Source organism: Garra rufa, chromosome 22 (assembly GCF_049309525.1).
Source record: "Garra rufa chromosome 22, GarRuf1.0, whole genome shotgun sequence".
NCBI classification, from domain to species: domain Eukaryota; kingdom Metazoa; phylum Chordata; class Actinopteri; order Cypriniformes; family Cyprinidae; genus Garra; species Garra rufa.
Window position 1 is genome coordinate 16,655,396 of NC_133382.1, and position 20,003 is coordinate 16,675,398.

Consider the following 20,003-nt stretch of genomic DNA (forward strand, 5'->3'; position numbering starts at 1 on the left):
ACAGGTTTATAAAAATTACTTACTAATTGAACTGTGGACTAATCCTGGCTTAGGCTAAGTCTAAGTCTGTGACACCGGGCCTAAATGTTATGGAACAACTCCCAAAAAAGTGTGCTTAATTTCAGAAAATAGGTGTTAGGTAGTGAAGTTCTTTAAAGTTACAAACAGATTTTTCAGACCTTTGAACACATTAACCTCAATACAGTGGGACCTATCTGCTCATCTACTTATCAATTCCTGATCCTAAATGTAGGGGTGTAGTTAAAATAAGTCTCAGCCAATGGACTAAAACATACACCGTTTCGGTAGTGACATGAAAAATGCAGGACACTTTGTTTTTTTTTTTTACATAAAATTTCCTGATTTACAAAGAAAAAATTATATATATATTTTTTTTTATTATTTATTATTATTATTATATTTGTTTTTGTTTTTGAAAAACTTTTTGAACTTTTGAACTCAGAATGGTACTTTTAAAAACAATTTAATTTAAATTGTTTATTTTAAATTGTTCTATAATTATTTGAAAAAATAAATTGGGGAAAAAAATGCTCTGGCACCCCTTTTCAACATAACAGAATGAAGTAGAAAAATACGTTCTGGTCTGCATCTGTATTTTCTATTTATGACATCTCAGTGCTGAACTCATGCATCTAAATCTTAGGCATCCCAACAGGCCAGATGAGTCATACTTGTCTTCATGTAAAGTAACATCTTTTTCATGCCTCCTCAGGGAGTGGTGTGACAAATCATGCTTGACCTTACCCCACCCTCAAGACTATGAAAAAAGCGTTTTATTTCCTTTCTATCAACAATACCTGTTAATTGACACAAATGCTCAGGCTGTAATAACCTATGCTTAGTCTAAGGCTATCTGAAATCTAAGATGGCATGCTGAATTTATGAAATCTGTTTCACAGAAGCCTCCCATGAGTTATTACATAACATGCCTTAGGCACTTTTTTACAGGCTGTTTTCTTTCAACACGATGCATACAGGCTTTGCATTGAGTGGTACATTGAGCCACAGCTCAATATGGATTGTGGGTTGTTATTGACATTTTGTTTTATTCTGCACAGATTGAGCGCCGTATGGAGTTGGTGCGGGTCGTTTCGCACAACACGCACAAAAGAATGGCAGCGTGTTTGCAGGGGCAGATAGGCACTGATGCTGAGAAGAGACATGTAAGGGCATAACTGTGTCAGTCGTCACCACATATTTTGTCGACTTGAATTTGCATGTAATGTTTCACAAAACTCCCTGCTTTTTTGGCACAGAAAAAGCTTCCACTAACAGGGCTGTCACAGGCCATGCAGGATGGCGGAAACCAGTTGGGGGAGGAGTCTCTGATTGGGTAATTAGATGACATCAACATTTAAATAGATTACAATCGATTTCCACTTAAATATGGTTTATGGACTAGTTCATTGTATAATTTAAAAGAGATGATGGCACAAAAAATGTTGTCACGCTATAAATTACTACTTTCATTCAGCTAAAATTCAATAAATTGATCAAAAGTGAGAGTAAAGGCTTTCATACTGTTATAAATTTTATAAATATTATATACTGACGTCTATACTGTGCAAAATTCTATTTGAAATAAATGCTGTTCTTTTGAACTTTGTATTCATCAGTGAATTCTGAAAAACAGTCACAATTTCCACAAAATATTAAACAACAGTTTTTTTTTAAATTGATAATACGAAATGTTTAAGCACAAAATCAGAATATTGATTTCTGAAGGATCATGTGTCACTGAAGTAATGTCTACTGAAAAATTTGCTTTGCCATCACAGGAATAAATTCTATTTTTAAAATATTTTAAAATGCAACACTTAAAAAATAAAAATAGTAATAATATTTCACAGTAGTACTGTTTTTAACTGTATATTTTATCAAATAAACGCAGCCTTGGTGTGCGTAAGATACCCCAAACTTCTGACTGTGTTCTATATTCAATATCTTCTATGCAGGAATAATAGTAAGCTGTGTTAAGTCTCTGATTGGGTAATTGGATGACATCAACATAAATGGATTTTAATTGTTTTCCACATAAATATAACTCATTGTTCAAATTGGTCATGGATTAGTTCATTGTATCATTTAAATAAGACCCAAGTCACACATATAAAAAAACACTATAAGTGCTGCTATATTAGAGGTTTTGTTCATATATTGTTGTCAGTGCATTTCTCAACTTTCTTTAAAAGTTTGGGTTCAGTAAAATTTTTTTTTAAAGAAATTACTTTCTTCTGCTAAAATTGGTCAAAATGTTATACATTTTATAGATGTTATATACTGACATTTCCTATAAAAAAATCTATTTAAAATAAATGCTGTTCGTTTAACCTTTGTATTCATCAGTGAATTCTGAAAAACTATCACAATTTCCACAAAAATATTAAACACAATTGTTTTCAAAATTAATAATAAGAAATGTTTGTTTCTTAAAGGAGTAGTTCACTTTCAGAACAAAAATTTACCGATAATTTACTCACCTCCTTGTCATCCAAGATAGTCATGTCTTTCTTTCTTCAGTCGATAAGAAATAATGTTTTTTGAGGAAAACATTTCAGGATTTCTCTCCATATAATTGACTTCTGTGGTGCCCGTGAGTTTGAACTTCCAAAATGCGGTTTAAATGCAGCTTCAAAGGGCTCTAAATGATCCCAGCTGAGGAAGAAGGGTCTTATCTAGCGAAACAATTGGTTATTTTCTAAAAAATGTACAATTTATATACATTTTAACCCCAAATGCTTGTATTGTCTAGCTCTGTGTGAACTCTGTTCATGACAGTTAGGGTATGTTGAAAAACTCCCATCTCATTTTCTTCTCCAACTTCAAAATTGCCCTACATCGCTGTAGAAGTACCGAAAAAGTGTTTTGTAAAGAAATTAATATATTTGTTCAGCTAAGATTTAATTGGTCAAAGTGAGAGTAAAGACATTTATATTGTTACAAAAATCTATTTTAGATAAATGCTGTTCTTTTGAACTTAATATTCATCAGTGAATTCTAAAAAAATGGTATCATGATTTCCACAAAAATATTAAACATTGATGGTTAGAATTGTTTATTGAGCACCAAATCAGCATTTTGAGTTCTGAAGGATCATGTGTGACTGAATAATGAAGTAACGGCTGCTGAAAAATTAGCTTTGCCAGGAATAGGAATAACAGGAATAAAATTATTTAAAACATATTTTTTAAATTGTAAAACTTTGTTTAAAAATAGTAATAACAGTATTACTGTTTGTACTGTATTTTTTTTATCAAATTAATGCAGCCTTGGTGAGCATAAGATACACTAAACGTTTGAACAGTAATTTTAATTCAATATCTTCTATGCAGGAAAATGATGGAGATGTGCGGAGATGCTGAGAACAGACTGGCCTCTGAACTAATGCAGCATGAGGTGAACATTGAAAAGGAAATCTTAGACCCCCTCAATCAGCTAGCAGAGGTACAGACAAACAAAACAACTTGCCTTCAGAGTTCAACATTTAACATTTAGATGACATTTGCTGAATTTTAAAATCAGCCACTTATTACCCACGATTATCTTACATAATATGACAAATGTATTGGTATCGGCCAGAATGTTAATAGCAATGCTTACGTAATCTTATTGTTTTTTCAGGTGGACATTCCAAACATCCTGAAACAGAGGCGGCAGTTAGCCAAGCTGGTGCTGGACTATGACTCTGCCCGAGCAAGGTAGGTTTTTTGTTTTGGTCATACATCTTGGTTTCATTATATCATCACATTATATCATAGTTTTACTTGGTTTACAACCGAAACGGTCTCTTCATAGGTGGTTGCAGGCGACCAAGTCCATAATCTCAGGAACAAACACACAAGCACTGACAGCCAAAGCAGACTCGCTTAAAGAAGAAGTCGACGAAGCTATGAACAAAATGGAGCTGTGTAAGGTACTGATGTGCAACGTGTCTAAACATGCCTTACCCTTATGAGTCGCTTGGTTATGGTTATGGATTTTACACCAACGTATGATAGCAGGGGCGTAAGGATGATCGCATCTCATCAGCTTGGTTTGATGAATATCAATTAGATGACATGACATAGTTTAGCTTAGTTTTCCAAACTGATTTGCTGAAAGGAAGGTAAGTGGGTGCTAGTCATAGGAGGATTAACGGTTACATGTTCAGCCAAGCATTTTGAAACTCTTAGTATGGAATAATATTTATAAAGGGTGTGCAGAGTTTGAGATTTCTAAATGTAATAGGGATGGGTATAAAATAAAAATTTTTGTTGCGCTCCTACTATAATATATAATCACAATAAGCTGTGCTTTGTTACTTTTGCTATAAAACAAAGTATCAGATTTCAAATTCTGTCAATTTTCTTACAATATTCAAACAATAAATGCCGTTTAATGTGAAGTGACCGATTACTGTAGTGTCTCAGTTCAAGAGAAGTGGCAGCGCAAAGCGCATATGATCTGATTGTCTCCTCTGCTTTAATACCAGTTATAGCACAAAATAAACATGAATGAACAAACAAAAGTATGTTGTAAGAGTACAAACTTAACGAAATGCGTATCCTGTCTCATTTAATCACTCAATTAGTGTTTCCACCATGGAAAGATGTCAGTATAACAGCTAAAAAATGTCACGGAACATCATTTACCGTTTGAGGTCAAAAGTTTACACCCCCCTTTCAATATCTGCAAAATGTTCATTATTTAACCAAAATAAGGGGGATCATACAAAATGCATGTTCTTGTTTATTTAGTGCTGACCGGAATAAGATATTTCGCATAAAAGATGTTTACATATAGTCCACAAGAGAAAATAATAGTTGAATTTATAAAAAAACAAAAAGACCCTGTTCAAAAGTTTACATCCCCTTGATTCTTAATACTGTGTTGCTACCTAAATGATCCACAGCTGTTTGTTTTTTTTGTATAGTGATAGTTGTTCATTAGTCCCTTGTTTGTCCTGAACAGTAAAACTTCTTCAGAAAAATCCTTCAGGTACCACAAATTCTTTGTTTTGTTTTTTAGCATTTTTGTGTATTTGAACCCTTTCCAACAATAACTGTATGATTTTGAGATCCATCTTTTCACACTAAGGACAAATTAGAACTCGTATGCAACTATTACAGAAGGTTCAAACACTCACTGATGCTCCAGAAGAAAAAAAAACATGCATTAAGAGCTGGGGGGGTGAAAACTTTTTAAATTTAAAGATCAGGGTAAATTTAACATTTTGTCTTCTGGGAAACATGTAACTATCTTCTGTAGGCTCTGAGGGGCCGTACTATTTTAAAAAAATATGATATTTAGGTTAAAATAAGAAAAATATACACATCTCAATTCTGTTTAAAAGTTTTCACCCCCTGCTCTTAATGCTGCTTCTTTTTTCTTCTGAAACATCAGTGAGTGTTTGAACTGTCTGTAATAGTTATAATCTAATTCATGTCAGTACTAAATTAACAATATCATGCATTTTCCATTTCCATTTCCCTCTTATTTTCAGATTCTAAAAGGGGGCGGTAAATTTTAACCTCAACTGCATCCTAAATAATCAATTTTTTTTTTTTTTTTTTACAATTTGTTTCAAAACCCAGCCCTAAAAAGTAATATACAGTACCATAAGTTTGTAGTCAGTAAGATGGGTTTTTTTTTTTCAGCAGGGATGCACTGAATTGATCAATAGTGACAGTAAACAAATATGTAATGTTACAAAAGATTTGTATTTCAAATAAATGTTATTTTTTATTTTCTATTCATCAGAATCCTAAAAAAAATCATGGTCCAGAAAATTTTTAAGCTTTGATGATAATACGATTTTTTTTTAACAGCATATCAGCGTAGATATGCTGAATGATTTCTGAAGGATCATGTGAAACTAAAGTGATTTGTTATCACAGGGAATATTCTATATTATAAAATATTAAAATAGAAAAGACAGTATTACTGTTTTTACTTCTTTCTTTTTTTTTAATCCAACCCCAAACTGCCACTGCAAAAAATGCTTTTCTTAGTTTTTTTTGTCTTGTTTCCAGCCAAATTACCTAAAAATTCTTAAATCAAGAAGATTTTCTACACAAGTAAAAATTACTGTCTTGTTTTCAGAAAAAAACAAGTAAAAATTAAGTGGGTTTTTGCTTGAAACAAGCTAAATAATCTGCCAATGGGGTAAGAAAAATAATCTTGTTTTCTGTTTGAAATAAGATTTTTTTGCTAACCCCATTGACAGATTATTTTGCTTGTTCTAAGCAAAAACTCACTTAATTTTGACTTGTTTTTTTTTTCTGAAAACAAGAAAATAATTTGTGCGTGTCTAGAAAATAAGAATTTTTTAGATATATTGTATAAGTAAATATTCAATATCCTTTTTTAAAACCTTTAAATTTGGAAAGTCTGTTCAATGAAAATCGTGTCTCTTAGTCTACAATGTCTTACTTTTAAAAAACTAAACATGATATCTCACATAAGACCAGACATAAGTCAGCTTAATTCAAAGTTCACCTACCCTGTGGCGAAACCATTTAGCTGCAAGTCAGCCATATGGTGACTGATTTATGATGCAGCGGTTGTTACAACTGCAAAAAACTGATGTGTAATCAGTGTCGCAATTATAGAGAATTTTTCTTGCTGACTGAATAGTCATTTTTGGTAAATGGAGACGTGAAATAAAGTCTCAAACCTGCGTCACCCGCAAGAGCAATTAAGGCTCAGCGTGTGTGTTCCTGTTCTGCAAGAGTTTGATTGCCAGAAAACACATTACTGATAGAATGTATAGCGATGAGTATGAGTCAATTTGGATAAAAGCATCTGCTAAATGCGTAATGTAATGAATCAAGAGCATGCGGCTAACCGTTGTACTTGTTTCCTGTAATGTCTAATATCGCTGTATGCACAGCCAAAATAAAACCAATAATTTCAACCATGTTTTTTTTTCTTATCAGGATCAACTTTCAGCAGACATGTACAATTTCTTCTCAAAGGAGGCAGACTATGCCCGCTACTATGTAATGGTAAGAAGCTTTTTGTTTGTCATCCATTAATTCAATAACTCAGTTGCTATGTTTATTCCTGTTCAGCTCCATGTTTGTTCTGGCCATTGTTCATTCTGCTGTGTGTCTCTTTCCTTCCTCAATGTCTGCTCTGTTCTCAGTTATTAGAGGCACAAGCGGATTATCACCGAAAATCTCTCACCTTGCTCGATAGCGTCCTGCCAACCATTCAGTCTCAACAAGGTGACGGCACAGTTTCTTATTGTTGTGTATCTGACTAATATGCATCTCTAAAACTACATTGACTAATTGGTCTTAAAGAGATTGGTCACTTGAAACAGTTTTGTCATCAGTTATTCATGCTCATGTTGCTCCTGATCTATGTGACGTTATTTCTTCTTTGGATCACAAAACAAGTTATTTGACAATGTAAGTCGGAGGGGTGCAAAGTCAACATTGGTCCCACTGATTTTTATTATGGCAACACACACACACACACACACACACACACACACACACACACACACACACACACACAGAAATATATAGGTTTAGAAAGACATGAAGGTAACTAAATGATGACACAACTTTAATATTTATGTCAACTATGCCTTTAAGGAAGCATTATATAATTAGATAATTATGCAATTTTTATTATTATAATGCTGGTTTCAGATGAAGACGCCCATCTACACTACCAGTCAAAAGTTTTTGAACACTAATATTTTTAATGTTTTTTTTTTTTAAAGAAGTCTCTTCAACTCACCAAGCCTGCATTTGGCTACAGGCAAAAACTGTAAAATTCTAATATTTTTACTATTTAAAAAAACTGTTTTTTTTTTTTATTTGAATATATTATAAAATGTAATTTATTCCTGTGATTTTAAAGCAGAATCTTTAGCATCATTACTTAAGTCACATGATCCTTCAGAAATCATTCTAATATTCTGATTTGCTGCTTAAAGAACGTTTATTGTTCCAACAGCTGTTTTGTCAAATTTTTTTTGGTTTCTTTGATGAATAGAAAGTTCAGAAGTACAGCATTTATCTGAAATAATACTCTTTTATAACATTAGAAATGCCTTTTAGCATCACATTTGATCAATTTAAAGCATCCTTGCTAAATAAAAGTATTAATTTCTATTATTTAAAACCCAAAAAAAATAAAATAAAATAAAATTATATTGACTCCAAGCTTTTGAATGGTATAGTGGATCTTTCTATTAAAAAAAAAATGTACTCAACTGTTTTAAATATGGATAGTAATAATAATACATTTATTATACAACAGGCACTAAAGACTGGTGTAATGATGCTGAAAATTTAGATTTGATCACAAAAAAAAAACATTTGAAAATATATTCAAACAGAAAACTAAGGTATTTTAAATAGTAAACTGAGGCTTGGTGACCAGAAGAGAACTTTTGACTGGTGTATAGACACAATTTAAAGTTTTTTTTTTTTCTGAGCCTAATTAAATCACTGCTGAAAAATATACAAAATAAAAAACTAAACAAACAAATTATCAACCAGTTTAGTCAGCTACAGTAGCTGCTTGTTGGTTGAGTAGTACACCACTGTGACCATCCCTAGTGACTAATGTAGACATATATCAAACAAAAATGAAGTGAATTTAGCCTGATGATGTGTTTCAGTGATTTTCTACGAAGTCCCTAGAGGCCCTTAATTGTTTTCATTCTCATTTGTTCCTGGAAATCTGGCATTTGAGTGCTATAAATTGTTGTTGTGATGTTTTCCTGAGAGCACACGTGAGGCAAACAGACTTTCCCAGCATGTGGCCTATGAGTAATATTTCTCAGTTCTCACCCACCTGGTTCATCTGCCTTTTTCAGAAACAGTAAAAAAGAAAAAAAGATGGAAAAGACAGCTTGAAGGGTACTTGACAGCAGGATGTAGTGTTTACAGTAGTTTGACTTGATGAATCACAGATGGATGCTCCCTGTGAGTGTGATACTTTCAGTTGATGCTGCTAGTAAACATTTTTTTAAAATAAAGTTATGTTTTCCTGATAGACTCATGGAGTGAGAAGCCAGCGTTTGGAACAGCTCTGGAGGAGCACCTGAAACGCAGCAGCAGAGAGATCGCGTTGCCTATAGAGGCCTGTGTCATGATGCTGCTGGAGACTGGAATGAAAGAGGAGGTATGGCGGGAACACCACAGTGTTTAAACAACACATCAATCATACACCTAAAATATTGTATCGTTGATCTGCCACAGTAATCTTTTCCAATCCGTTCGAGACAGATCGGCAAATGTTTTCAGTTAGCGAACCACAATACAAGTATTGTTCAACTTTAGCAGTGTCCACATTGCATCGTCGCGTCTCTGAAAACGCTACTACAGCTATCCAACAAAACAAAACATTTCAAATGTTGTGAATTTGGGTTTTGGCTTTCTCCAGGGTCTTTTCAGAATAGCTGCAGGAGCCTCTAAACTGAAGAAACTGAAGGCAGCTCTGGATTGCTCCACCTCACAGCTGGAGGAGTTTTACTCGGATCCGCATGCTGTTGCTGGTACATCCTGTTTTGTTTTGTGTATCAGTGATATGTCATTCACACTTAATGAATGTTAATTCAAAACTGCACTCTACTGATTTAAGGGGCATTAAAGTCGTATCTCAGAGAGCTGCCTGAACCTTTGATGACTTACCAGTTGTATGATGAGTGGATACAGGCATCCAAGTAAGCCATCTTGCAGTACTTTAAAGTTTTAAAGGAATCTTGTAATGTTTGTGTTGTTAATTAATGGGCTTTTATTTTGTCAAGTGTCCCTGACCCAGACAAACGGTTACAAGCTTTGTGGGTTACCTGCGATCAGTTACCAAAAAACAACAAGGCAAACTTGAGGTGGGTTTCAGCTACATCAAATTTTATCCTAAAATGTATTTTCAAATTTATTGAAATTTTATTGTAAAACATTTGCAGATTATCAGTGTCCAAACAGGTGATACTACCCAGTTTAACTGCATTATAAACTAAAGAAATGGTACTTTCCATATATTTAATTTTTTTCTTTAATTACAATCTATACTTTTTAACCTCAAATGCTCATCTGGTCTTGCTCTGCCTGAACTCAAAAAAATCCCATTTTATTTTTTCCCTTAACTTCAAAAATCATTTCAAAATCGTCCTGCATCGCTGCAAAAGTATCAACCCAGTGTTTGCAAAGTTAACATGCAAACACACAGTCTGTCCAAAGACACGATGGCATGGAGCGGAACATGCGCGTGAGTCAGTGCAGACCATAAAACACTGAATGGTATTTTGATAGAGATGGATGAAATTGTGGCTGACATACGCTGTGAAATGCGGCTTTATTGAGCTCAACGGCTCTGGCCCAAACGTTGATATAAACTAAACGCTATTAGCTGTTTTAAAAAGGGGGTGGGACTGCTTGAGATGTCCCGCCCTCTCTCGCAGGTTCAGTTGAAATTACGTCAACACATAGTAACGAATGACGCTGCGTGTTTCAGTAGACATTTAAGGATGTTCAGAAAAAAAAAAATAAAGCAAATTTTCTGATATCAGTAGATCACTGTGTACATCAGGTTTAGGACTATGACTACAGTAAAAAAGCTTTTTTAAATGCTGATTAAAAAGTATAGTTTCTAAATTGCTGTCTTCTGATTTAGACTTTTTCTCTGTTTTACAGATATCTTGTTAAGTTCCTTGCTAAGCTTGCACAGGAAAGTGACGTTAACAAGATGACCCCCAGCAACATTGCAATTGTCCTTGGACCCAATCTACTGTGGGCCAAAACTGAGGGGTCAGAATATTTTGCAAACACGTTCACATATTTAAAAGGATAGTTTATCTGAAAATGAAAATTCTGTCATTAATTAATTACCCTCGTGGTGTTCCAAACCTGTAAGACCTTCATTGGTCTTCGGAAAACACAAATTAAATCCAAGAGCTTTCTGACCTTGCTGAACAGCAACACAACTACTGTACCATGTTCAAGGCCCAGAAAGGTAGTAAGGACATCGATTAAAACTAGTCCATGTGACATCAGTCCATGTGATTCTATGTCAGGACGCATGTGTTGTGGTACTCTCAATGAATGCGCATCGAAAACCGACACTGAAGAGAAGAAATTGATGAATTGTTATTTTAAGTTTTCTGGTAGCTTCATACAATTATGGTTGAACCACTGATGTCACATGGACTATTTTATCGATGTCCTTCCTACCTTTCTGGGTCTTGAACGTGTCAGTTGCGCTGATGTCTATGCAGGGTCAAGAAAGCTCTCAGATTTAAGTTTGGAACGATATGAGAGTGAGTAATTAATGACAGAATTTTCATTTTTGCGTGAACTATCCCTTTAATTGTGCTTTTTTTAAACTCTCATGTCTTTACCTACAGGAGCCTAGCAGAAATGGCTGCTGCAACCTCTGTGCATGTGGTTACTATAATTGAACCCATCATTCAGCATGCAGATTGGTTTTTCCCTGAGGGTAGGGGCCATAAAGCTTTAAATATAGTATTTACCAATGAAAAAAGTATTATTGTCAGTTTTAAGATTAACCTGTTTCTTGTTATTCCTTTAGATGTGGATTTTAATGTATCCGGCATGTTTTCTATGCCTGCACCCCTGCCAAACAACGTCAACCACCTGACCCCACCAGATTATGACTCTGGCACCATAGAGAGGAAGAGACCTGGCAGCATGGTGGGCCCAGATGGTGAAATGCCCCGGAGAGACAGGTAAAACTTCACACAAAATCTTAATTAACTGTTTGATTCCCAGAATCAATCGCACTAGTTATTTCATCTTGCTTCACAAAGATCTGCAATTAAGTTGATTTAGAATGCAATTTAATTGATCAATTCACTTTAATTGAGCAATTAAAAATAGCAGATCACCATTAACCTCTAGGGTGTTGTCTGTTCTGCTGATAAATCTCTTGCTTTTACCTCTTAACCCTGCAATGTGTGTGGTGTAAGTGGGATTTCTACCAATGCAGATTACCCTCTTGGTTTCTGTGGTGTCGCTCTCTTGGGAACTTATTAGCACTAGTGGTGTCTCTGCTGTCTCCTCTTTCTGTAGCTCTGCTAATAAATTAATGGACCACAATCCTCGTAGAGGCAATACTGTACCTAGAAAGCAGCACGCTTCGCCTGCCTTCCAGCCCCCGCTGCCCCCGGTGGAGGCTGCAGGTAGTGCAGGGGGTCAGCCTATGGCTGAACTCCTGCTCCAGCAGCCTGCGCAGGTGGGCCTGGGCTTAGAGAGCTGTCAGCCTGGGCTGGCGCTGGGGATGGCCGCCCTGGCAGCAGCACAGCAGCTTCTAGCTCAACATACTGAGGAGCTCAGGTAAGACTCCTGCAACGTTCCGGACCGTCCCGGACCAGTGCAATGCATGATTGTATCCGCCCTGCATGCACATGGGATAGCTGTGGAGGGACAAAATGGATCTTTCAACTGTCTTTTTGAGTGGTTTACATTGTTGTGATCTATAACAACCCAAAAATTAAGTATTTGGCTGGTCATGCTCTCCCTCTAAAAAACAAAACCGCTTTTATTGGCTTAGATTGAAAGATAAAATGTGCAAAATCAGCTTGTCAGTAGGATCGTAGCCTCAAAGGTGGACCTTTGTATCTTATCTATTTTTAAGATATTAGAACCTTTTAATATTTTTATCAACCTTGGGTCCCTTTAAGGGTTGTAGTTCTAAAAATTAAATAAAAATTATTTAAATGATTAAAGTTTTATAATTACATTTTATTTTTGTAGTGCTTTTCACAATACACATCATTTTAAAATCTTCTTTTGCCAAGGAAATTTATTTATGTAGCACATTTCATACACCTTGATAATACAAAGTGCTTCACAGAAAAATTATAATGAAACGAAATGGAAGAAAAGAGTAAGTTAGGTAAAATGCTTACTTATTTAAGCTTTACAGAAAATCATGATGTTAATATACTTATTTGCTGTATAGTACATATCATGTTTTATGGGTTTGAATATCCAAAAGTTTGAGAACCACTGCTTTAGGTGTAGATATAGTACATATGTCTACCTGCTGCCCCATTGACAAGCTTAAGCTTAATTTTTGCACTTTTGTTTGAAGAAACAAACAAACTTTTTTCCATTCATTTTTATGCTGAGGAAAAAATCCACCTTTTTAGTTTAGCTTTAAAGGCACAATATGTAAGATTTTTTTTATTAAAATATCCAAAAACCACTAAAATAGTGTTATATATTTTGTTGACTTTCATTACTTCCAAATTTTGTTTTATTTTGTTATGCGTTGTATTAGACAGGTGACGAACGGACAGACTAGCATTATAACAGAACTTTCAACACACTCAAATGTATCTACTCTACTCTGTTTTCAAGACGTGTGTGCTCGTCTCTCATCAGCAATTGCTCCAGCTTTCACGGCTTTCAGTCCCACCCTGCTTCATACTACAGTGACATTAATAAAACTTTAGTATATTAGTTCATCCATTAACATGATCGGATTGCATTGACTGTGGGGATGAAAATGACAACTCCCATGATTCCACATGCAATCACGGCATCATCAAACTACGCCTTTGTTTCGCTGTTTGTTTTGAATATGCGCTCTCTATCGGCGAAGAATTACATATTGTGCCTTTAACCAATTCAAACTTGATATTAAAATATTCCATCACAAAAAGGCTTAAGTTTGTATTTGTGGAGTTTGCATGTTGCGGAATGTCAAATAAATTTTATTAAGTATTGCTGATTAATATTTTTTCCTCCGTTTGCTTAACAGTTCAAAGACCCGAGACCCTGCGTCCACTCCTCCAGCTCAGAGAAATGGCACTGGAGGATCAGGACAGCTAAGTGTGGGGACCCCTGTGGCTGGATCTACAGGACCCAGTCCTCACATGGCACGCAGAGGTCAGTAGACTTACCTCAGAAGTCATACATTGTGTCTACACCAGATGTAAATTACATTAAAAAATTGAAACTGCATATACTGGATACAGCGCAGTTCGACATGATGCAGTGAATCAAATCTTTGACAGTAAACTGATGACCTATTCTATTTCTGACATACTTTTAAACAAAGTATGAATGGGTTTGCAATGGTTGCTGCTCTATGCAATGCAACAATGGCCGCATCCAGGCTGTTATGTGACAAGAACAGCTCAGAACATCACAGCTTGTTTTAAATTCTCTTTTTATTTATAGGTACAAAGAAGCCCGCCCCAGCTCCTCCGAAACCAGCCAACCCTCCACCAGGCCAACCAGCCAATCAGTCAGTACAGCAAACCTCTTTAGGCACTCCTCAGTCCCTCAGCCCCTCCCCTAGACCGCTTTCTAGTTATTCTCCGACCAATTTGAGCCCCACACAACCACAGGCTCAAACCAGCACGACCCCTCGACGCCACTCGAGCAACCAGCCTCCTATTCAGGCACCGAACCATCCGCCCCCGCAGCCTCCAACGCAGGCCACACCCCCTCCCCAGCCCAGTGCTCCAGCTGACCCCGGAGAAGACCCTTCCCCTCCCAGCACTCCCACGCCACCGAGCACCCCTCCGCCCACGGCAGTGTTTCACGACAGTCCCAGTCCCACCGCTCCCCCGGTGTTCCAGTCAGGATCACTTCCTCGCCCGAGGCCTGTGCCTAAACCACGTAACAGACCTACTGTTCCCCCTCCGCCCCAGCCTCCAGCCACAGGAAGCGACAGCAATGGAATTTGCAGTGCTGCCCTCAAAACAATGGGTGAAGCTCTTTTATTTCCGTTACTCTAAGCTTCTGTTTAACAGCCTGATTGTTTGCGTTTCTGTGAGTTGCATAAGGTTTCAAGGCACATAAGGACTGTGTCTGAAAGCTAAAAAGAACAACAAAAAAAGACAACAAGCTGTATATGTAGTCTTTAAAAAAATTGTATTCAATTGTAATACCACTTCTTGGTTATTTCTTTTTAATAGGTTAATACATGGTTTTAAGCTACCTGATCGTATGACGAAAACGTACCTGTGGGAACTTTTTGGAAAGACGTGAAATACGATACCAATAAATACTAGGGGTGGGCATAGATTAATTTTTTTAATCTAGATTAATCTAGATTAAATTTTGGAATTAATCTAGATTAATCTAGATTAAAATGGATAATTTGAATTCTGCTGAAGGCATTCAGAATATGTGTGCTACCCAAATAATGACTTAAAGTCTTTGAGAATGGATCATAAAGCTCATGAAGCTGTTCTATGATAATTTGTTGATGAAAATAAATTATGTTCAATTAGATGTACTTGTGTTTACTAACTAACTAACAATGAAATTATTTTTTCTACCTATTAGATTGTGTTTTTTTTAACGTCAACACCTACCCAGCCCATTACATGTTACACCGTACTTTTATTTTGACAGGTTGCCGAGAAGTTTCTGTGTATACAGTATGATATGATGCTAGTTTTCTCAAATGAAACGGTAAAAGTGACACTCACAGCAGTTTGGGAGATTGAGTTTATCTGTTCATGTGAGATGCAAATGCCAAAAATTACCGGGAGCGTCACGTGTGTTTCAGTATGCGTGTAGTAAAAGCGCGTCTCCGCAATGCATACATACAGCTAGGCAAACGGAACATACCGGATTCATATTAAAACGGTCTTTTTGCATTTCAGTTTTCACATACACTAGTCCATATCGCGATTTGAATTAAGTGACTGACCAACATTTGATTTATGAATCCAAAAAACGACGAATTTACGTGGCATTTCGCTATAGTAGATTCGGTTTTTATGAATGGAGGATGACGCGATCCCGTCTGTGTTTTGGCGGAGGAGACTTAAACGCGCGACCATATTCTACTACAGTCTTCGGTATACATCCGCGTTAAACTATCAAGGTGAAAGTCATCATAGCTTGCGTAGTTTAGACCCAGCTCCCAACCCAAATTTGAGAATAGATTAACGGCGTTATTTTTTTTATCGCGCGATAAGAGTTTCACGTTAACGCAGCACGTTAACGCCGATAACGGCCCACCACTAATAAATACATATCACTGCAGTCTCCAACAGAAATGAGCACTATAGGTGGCAAAACAGCGAGCACTTAGTTTTCATACACAGTTATGATTACAGCTCCATACGTAACAAGCTTGCTCTGTGCCTCAGCTGGCACGGAATTGGACTTGGAATGTAGAATCCTTGGGTACGAATCCTGTGGAAAAACATGACTCACGATGTAAGAGCTAAAAGATGAGAGATCAAAAAACATCCCAGAGCCACAATGAGAGCATTTTGGTTCATATCAGTAGAGATTGATTGATAATCGATTTTTGCAATATTTACCCCTTTTTATTATTTTTTTTTTTTTTTAATCTACGATGTCAACCAGTAAGTGCTGCCTGATGGGTTTCAAGCAAAAACAAAAATGAGACCCTGCTATAACGTATTTAAAATTATGTTTCTATTAATAATATTACATAATTCTGCCATTTATGTTGGAGTGAGATGAGGCAGATATTCTGAATGTGTGGGATTTTAGTTGAAGCAGAGATACAAATTGTTTGAATTTGACTTTTTTTTTTAAAATGAAGCCAGTATGTATATTATTAAGTATTGAAATTGTGATTAAATACTATACTATTTTATTTTACAGCATAGTAGTACTATTATAGTAATAGATCTTACTATAATAGTACTTAATTGTTATATAGGTTTATAATATAATGGTAAAATATCATTTATTTATTCATTTATTATTATTTAGTGCCGTCAATCGATTGAAAAAAATGACCTAATCACATTTTTGACCTAACATCAGTTTTTAAATATACTTCTATATTGCAATAATTTCACATTCAATCTCCAAATTAATGTAGAAACAACATAAAGACAGTATATTTTTAATATTTGCTTAATTGCATCCTTTTTTATGACTAAAGGCGAGTATCACTGATGCCAGTAATACTATGGTCTAGAAAATTATTTTTTTCCTAATATTTAACCACTGAATATTTAACCGTTCAACATTACAGTATCAATATCAACATTTATTAGATAAAAAAAAAGATTTCTAATTTGAGTGAACTTAAAACAATTTATAATAAATGTCATATTTACTTGTGCCCTTCAGAAAGTAGGAAATATACAGAAATTGAAAAAAGTTATCAAACTTTTCTTTTGTTCTTTGATTAAAATACTATACATAACAGCTGGGTTTATTAGATTATTTGGCTGCTATTACTTTAAGAGCTGCCACTACGTGATGTGCATGACACGCATGCTCGTAGTTTAATTTGCGCTTAATATAAAATGATACAGGCTACGCCGCACACCACCGCAATTGAAGCATGCATGCTATGAGCATAGTATAGCAGCTGACAGGACAGGAAAATTCATTTTTACTGACAATATCTCATCGAACCGCAGTTCACTGTTGTACTTCTGAAGCTCCTTCATTACCTGTATTGTTTTCCACGTGTCTGAAAATTATCCTGTTTGATGTGGTTGTAAAGGCTTCTGCATCTAAATAAACACCATTCTTGTCAAGAAAAAAAAGACAGAAGCAGCAGTTGTGAGTGGGGTGGTCAATCATAGCTCCACCCCTGCGTTAAATATTTTTAACGCAGTTAAACTGGAAAAATTAATCGTCTATGTTAACGCACTAATTTTGACAGCACTATTATTATCCATTAGTCTGCATGGTCTGACATCCTAATCTTGTGTTTTCCAGATTCGGGGATGACATTTAAACCACTGGCTCGAGCTCTTGTTCCTGATATCGCCATTGAGAGGCCTGTTACCCAACTCAAGGACACAGACCTTGACACAGAGAGCACCGTCCTGTAAAAACGGCCTTGACCCCGAACACCCTTTCCCTTAACCAAAGGTTTGCTAAAGGGCTGCTCTTCTCACTATTACCAAAGTGTTTATCATCTTGGCTGTACTTCTCGAATGGCCTACTCTTAAGACAATCAACAATCCCAGTGGCACCAGGGAAAAAGATGCCCCAAGATGTTGCACGTTTATTTAAACATGCCTTTTCATTGTGATGGCAGCAAAAAATGACATGTATTGCATGAGGAACTGGCTCTCTGTACAGTGATGGGGTGAATTTGGTGAACAGGAAACTAATTTGTGTTACGAGGTACTTGGAGGTTTAAGTGGCCTTAGCTAAACAAAGCAAATACTCAATTTTGAAAGGTGGAAGACACTACAAAAAGTAAAACTGTGGCTTTATGTATAGCTTGTGACTGCAGGTCTCCAGTCAGCTAATACAGTACAAATACAGTACATTCCTTTTTTCATTTGCAAGCAAGCCTTACTTTTTTTCAGTTTGGATACTAGTTACATGCAATACATTGGTTTAAGGTTCGTAATGATTAGTTTTCTGCCTTTATCAGCTGATGATTTCATAATTATTGGGCATTAAAATGACTGGACCTAAACATGTGTGATAGAGCACTACTCAGCTATGTGTAAAAGTAATCCTGATTGGTGCGTATGTGAAAGAGGCCATTGGGACGTTTGATTTGCTAAAATTAGAAGTAAAATGTTCAGCTGTCAATTTATGTAATGGAAAAGGTCAAAATGTGTGCTTTAGTGATATTCTGGTATGGAAACTTTATGTTATGGCTTTGTTTGTATGTTTACCAGGCCTTGACAAGGATAGCTTTATATTTCCCTCCCTTTATCCCGATATGGTACCAAAGTGGGGGAAAATGTGCCACTTGGATGTTAGTCTTACTGTGTAATTGCTAAGAGGAGACATAATTGCTTATATTTTTCTCTCCTTGTCTCATATTCTATAAACTCTCAATCATAACTATCTATTAAAATAACACAAAATTGTTTTGTTGATATTACAACTTAACCATGTGATCAAAATCACAAGAATGAACCCCAGTGGCGATGATTATCAGCCTGTCAGTTTTGTTAAGAGACGTGAAAAATGAGTGATCAGCACTATCAGACGTTATCTAGTGTGAAAAGCTTGTTAATCAGTTATATGGTGACATTGCTTCTTGGTCTTTTTCAAAAACGGAACATTTGGAATATGATTCTGATCGAGAAAAATGTAGGCGATCGTGCTCGCTGTTAGCTTTTCTTTATGCATTTTCCTTGCCTTTACCATGCTGCCTTACCTAAGTACACTTACAAGAGCTATCTTACCAAGGTTTGGAAAGTTAAACTGACTTCACACTTATGAAACAAAAAGTTGATGGTGCATTTGAAGTTCAGAGGCTTCACATCAGAAGACTGCATCTTTATCGAATTTGGAAAACGACAAATAATGCTTTGTATTACTGCTTCAAAGTGAAATAAAAAAGTGAAACAAGAACACGTGTTGCAAGTTCATTGTGTAGGTACTGACTTTCTTCAAATTGAAGAACAGTCTGTAAATGCTTGCTTTTTCAGTGAGTGACCTTGTTCTTTCATTTTAATCTCCACTGTATATATTACAAGATTTTTAGTTAACTCTGACCACCTACGCTGTAAATGAACACCATGCATGCCTCTAATTAGAATCCATTAATGGTTTTATACAGACTTGAAGGCATCTGTGGAGAGAATGAGCTGAGAATGACTATTTCTCCAGCTGAACTAACACCTCACACTTGTTGTGTTTGCCATCATTCATTTGACTAAAATGTTGTACGCTCATTAATTTAACAAAACCTATTTTTGGCTTACATCAAGTATAAGCTGTCATTGTGGAAAATTACATTTGAAAAAATATAGCATCTTTTATATTCATATACAGCCGAAAGGGATGAACCGGCTGTTCATTATTTTGCTTATTACATACCTATTTGCAAAATAATTATTTTTATTTTCTGTGAAGAAAGAAACCATAGTGATAAACAAGCAGCGCAGCTTTGGAGAATCAATGAGGACAGTCAATTATGTCATTTATGTTTCTTCAGAAACATTTGACCGCAGAATAGTCACAGTCGACCAACCAGAATCAAGTTTTACAGATATGACTAATACTTATTCATGCATATAGCTGGTTCGGTGCATTTTGATCTTCTCCTCATTCTGATCTTTGGTGTAAAGGACTGATATA

At 35.8% G+C, this 20,003-nt stretch overlaps 1 protein-coding gene across 2 annotated transcripts; it reads left to right on the forward strand.

Moving 5' to 3' along the window:
* The first annotated feature begins 1,081 nt into the window (after positions 1-1,081).
* Positions 1,082-19,274, forward strand: arhgap17a (Rho GTPase activating protein 17a). 2 transcript variants are annotated; one of them, XM_073828016.1, is made up of 18 exons: positions 1,082-1,184; positions 1,278-1,354; positions 3,354-3,465; positions 3,643-3,719; positions 3,817-3,934; positions 6,939-7,007; positions 7,148-7,229; positions 9,020-9,147; positions 9,409-9,520; positions 9,607-9,688; positions 9,773-9,853; positions 10,659-10,772; positions 11,369-11,460; positions 11,554-11,710; positions 12,054-12,317; positions 13,750-13,877; positions 14,172-14,705; positions 17,667-19,274. In XM_073828016.1, exons 1-18 carry the CDS (start codon positions 1,092-1,094, stop codon positions 17,780-17,782), a joined length of 2,436 nt encoding a protein of 811 aa, XP_073684117.1. In that variant the 5' UTR covers positions 1,082-1,091; the 3' UTR covers positions 17,783-19,274. The 2 variants fall into 2 exon arrangements, with proteins under 2 accessions (XP_073684117.1, XP_073684118.1); XM_073828017.1 differs by lacking the exon at positions 12,054-12,317.
* The last annotated feature ends 729 nt before the right edge of the window (positions 19,275-20,003 follow it).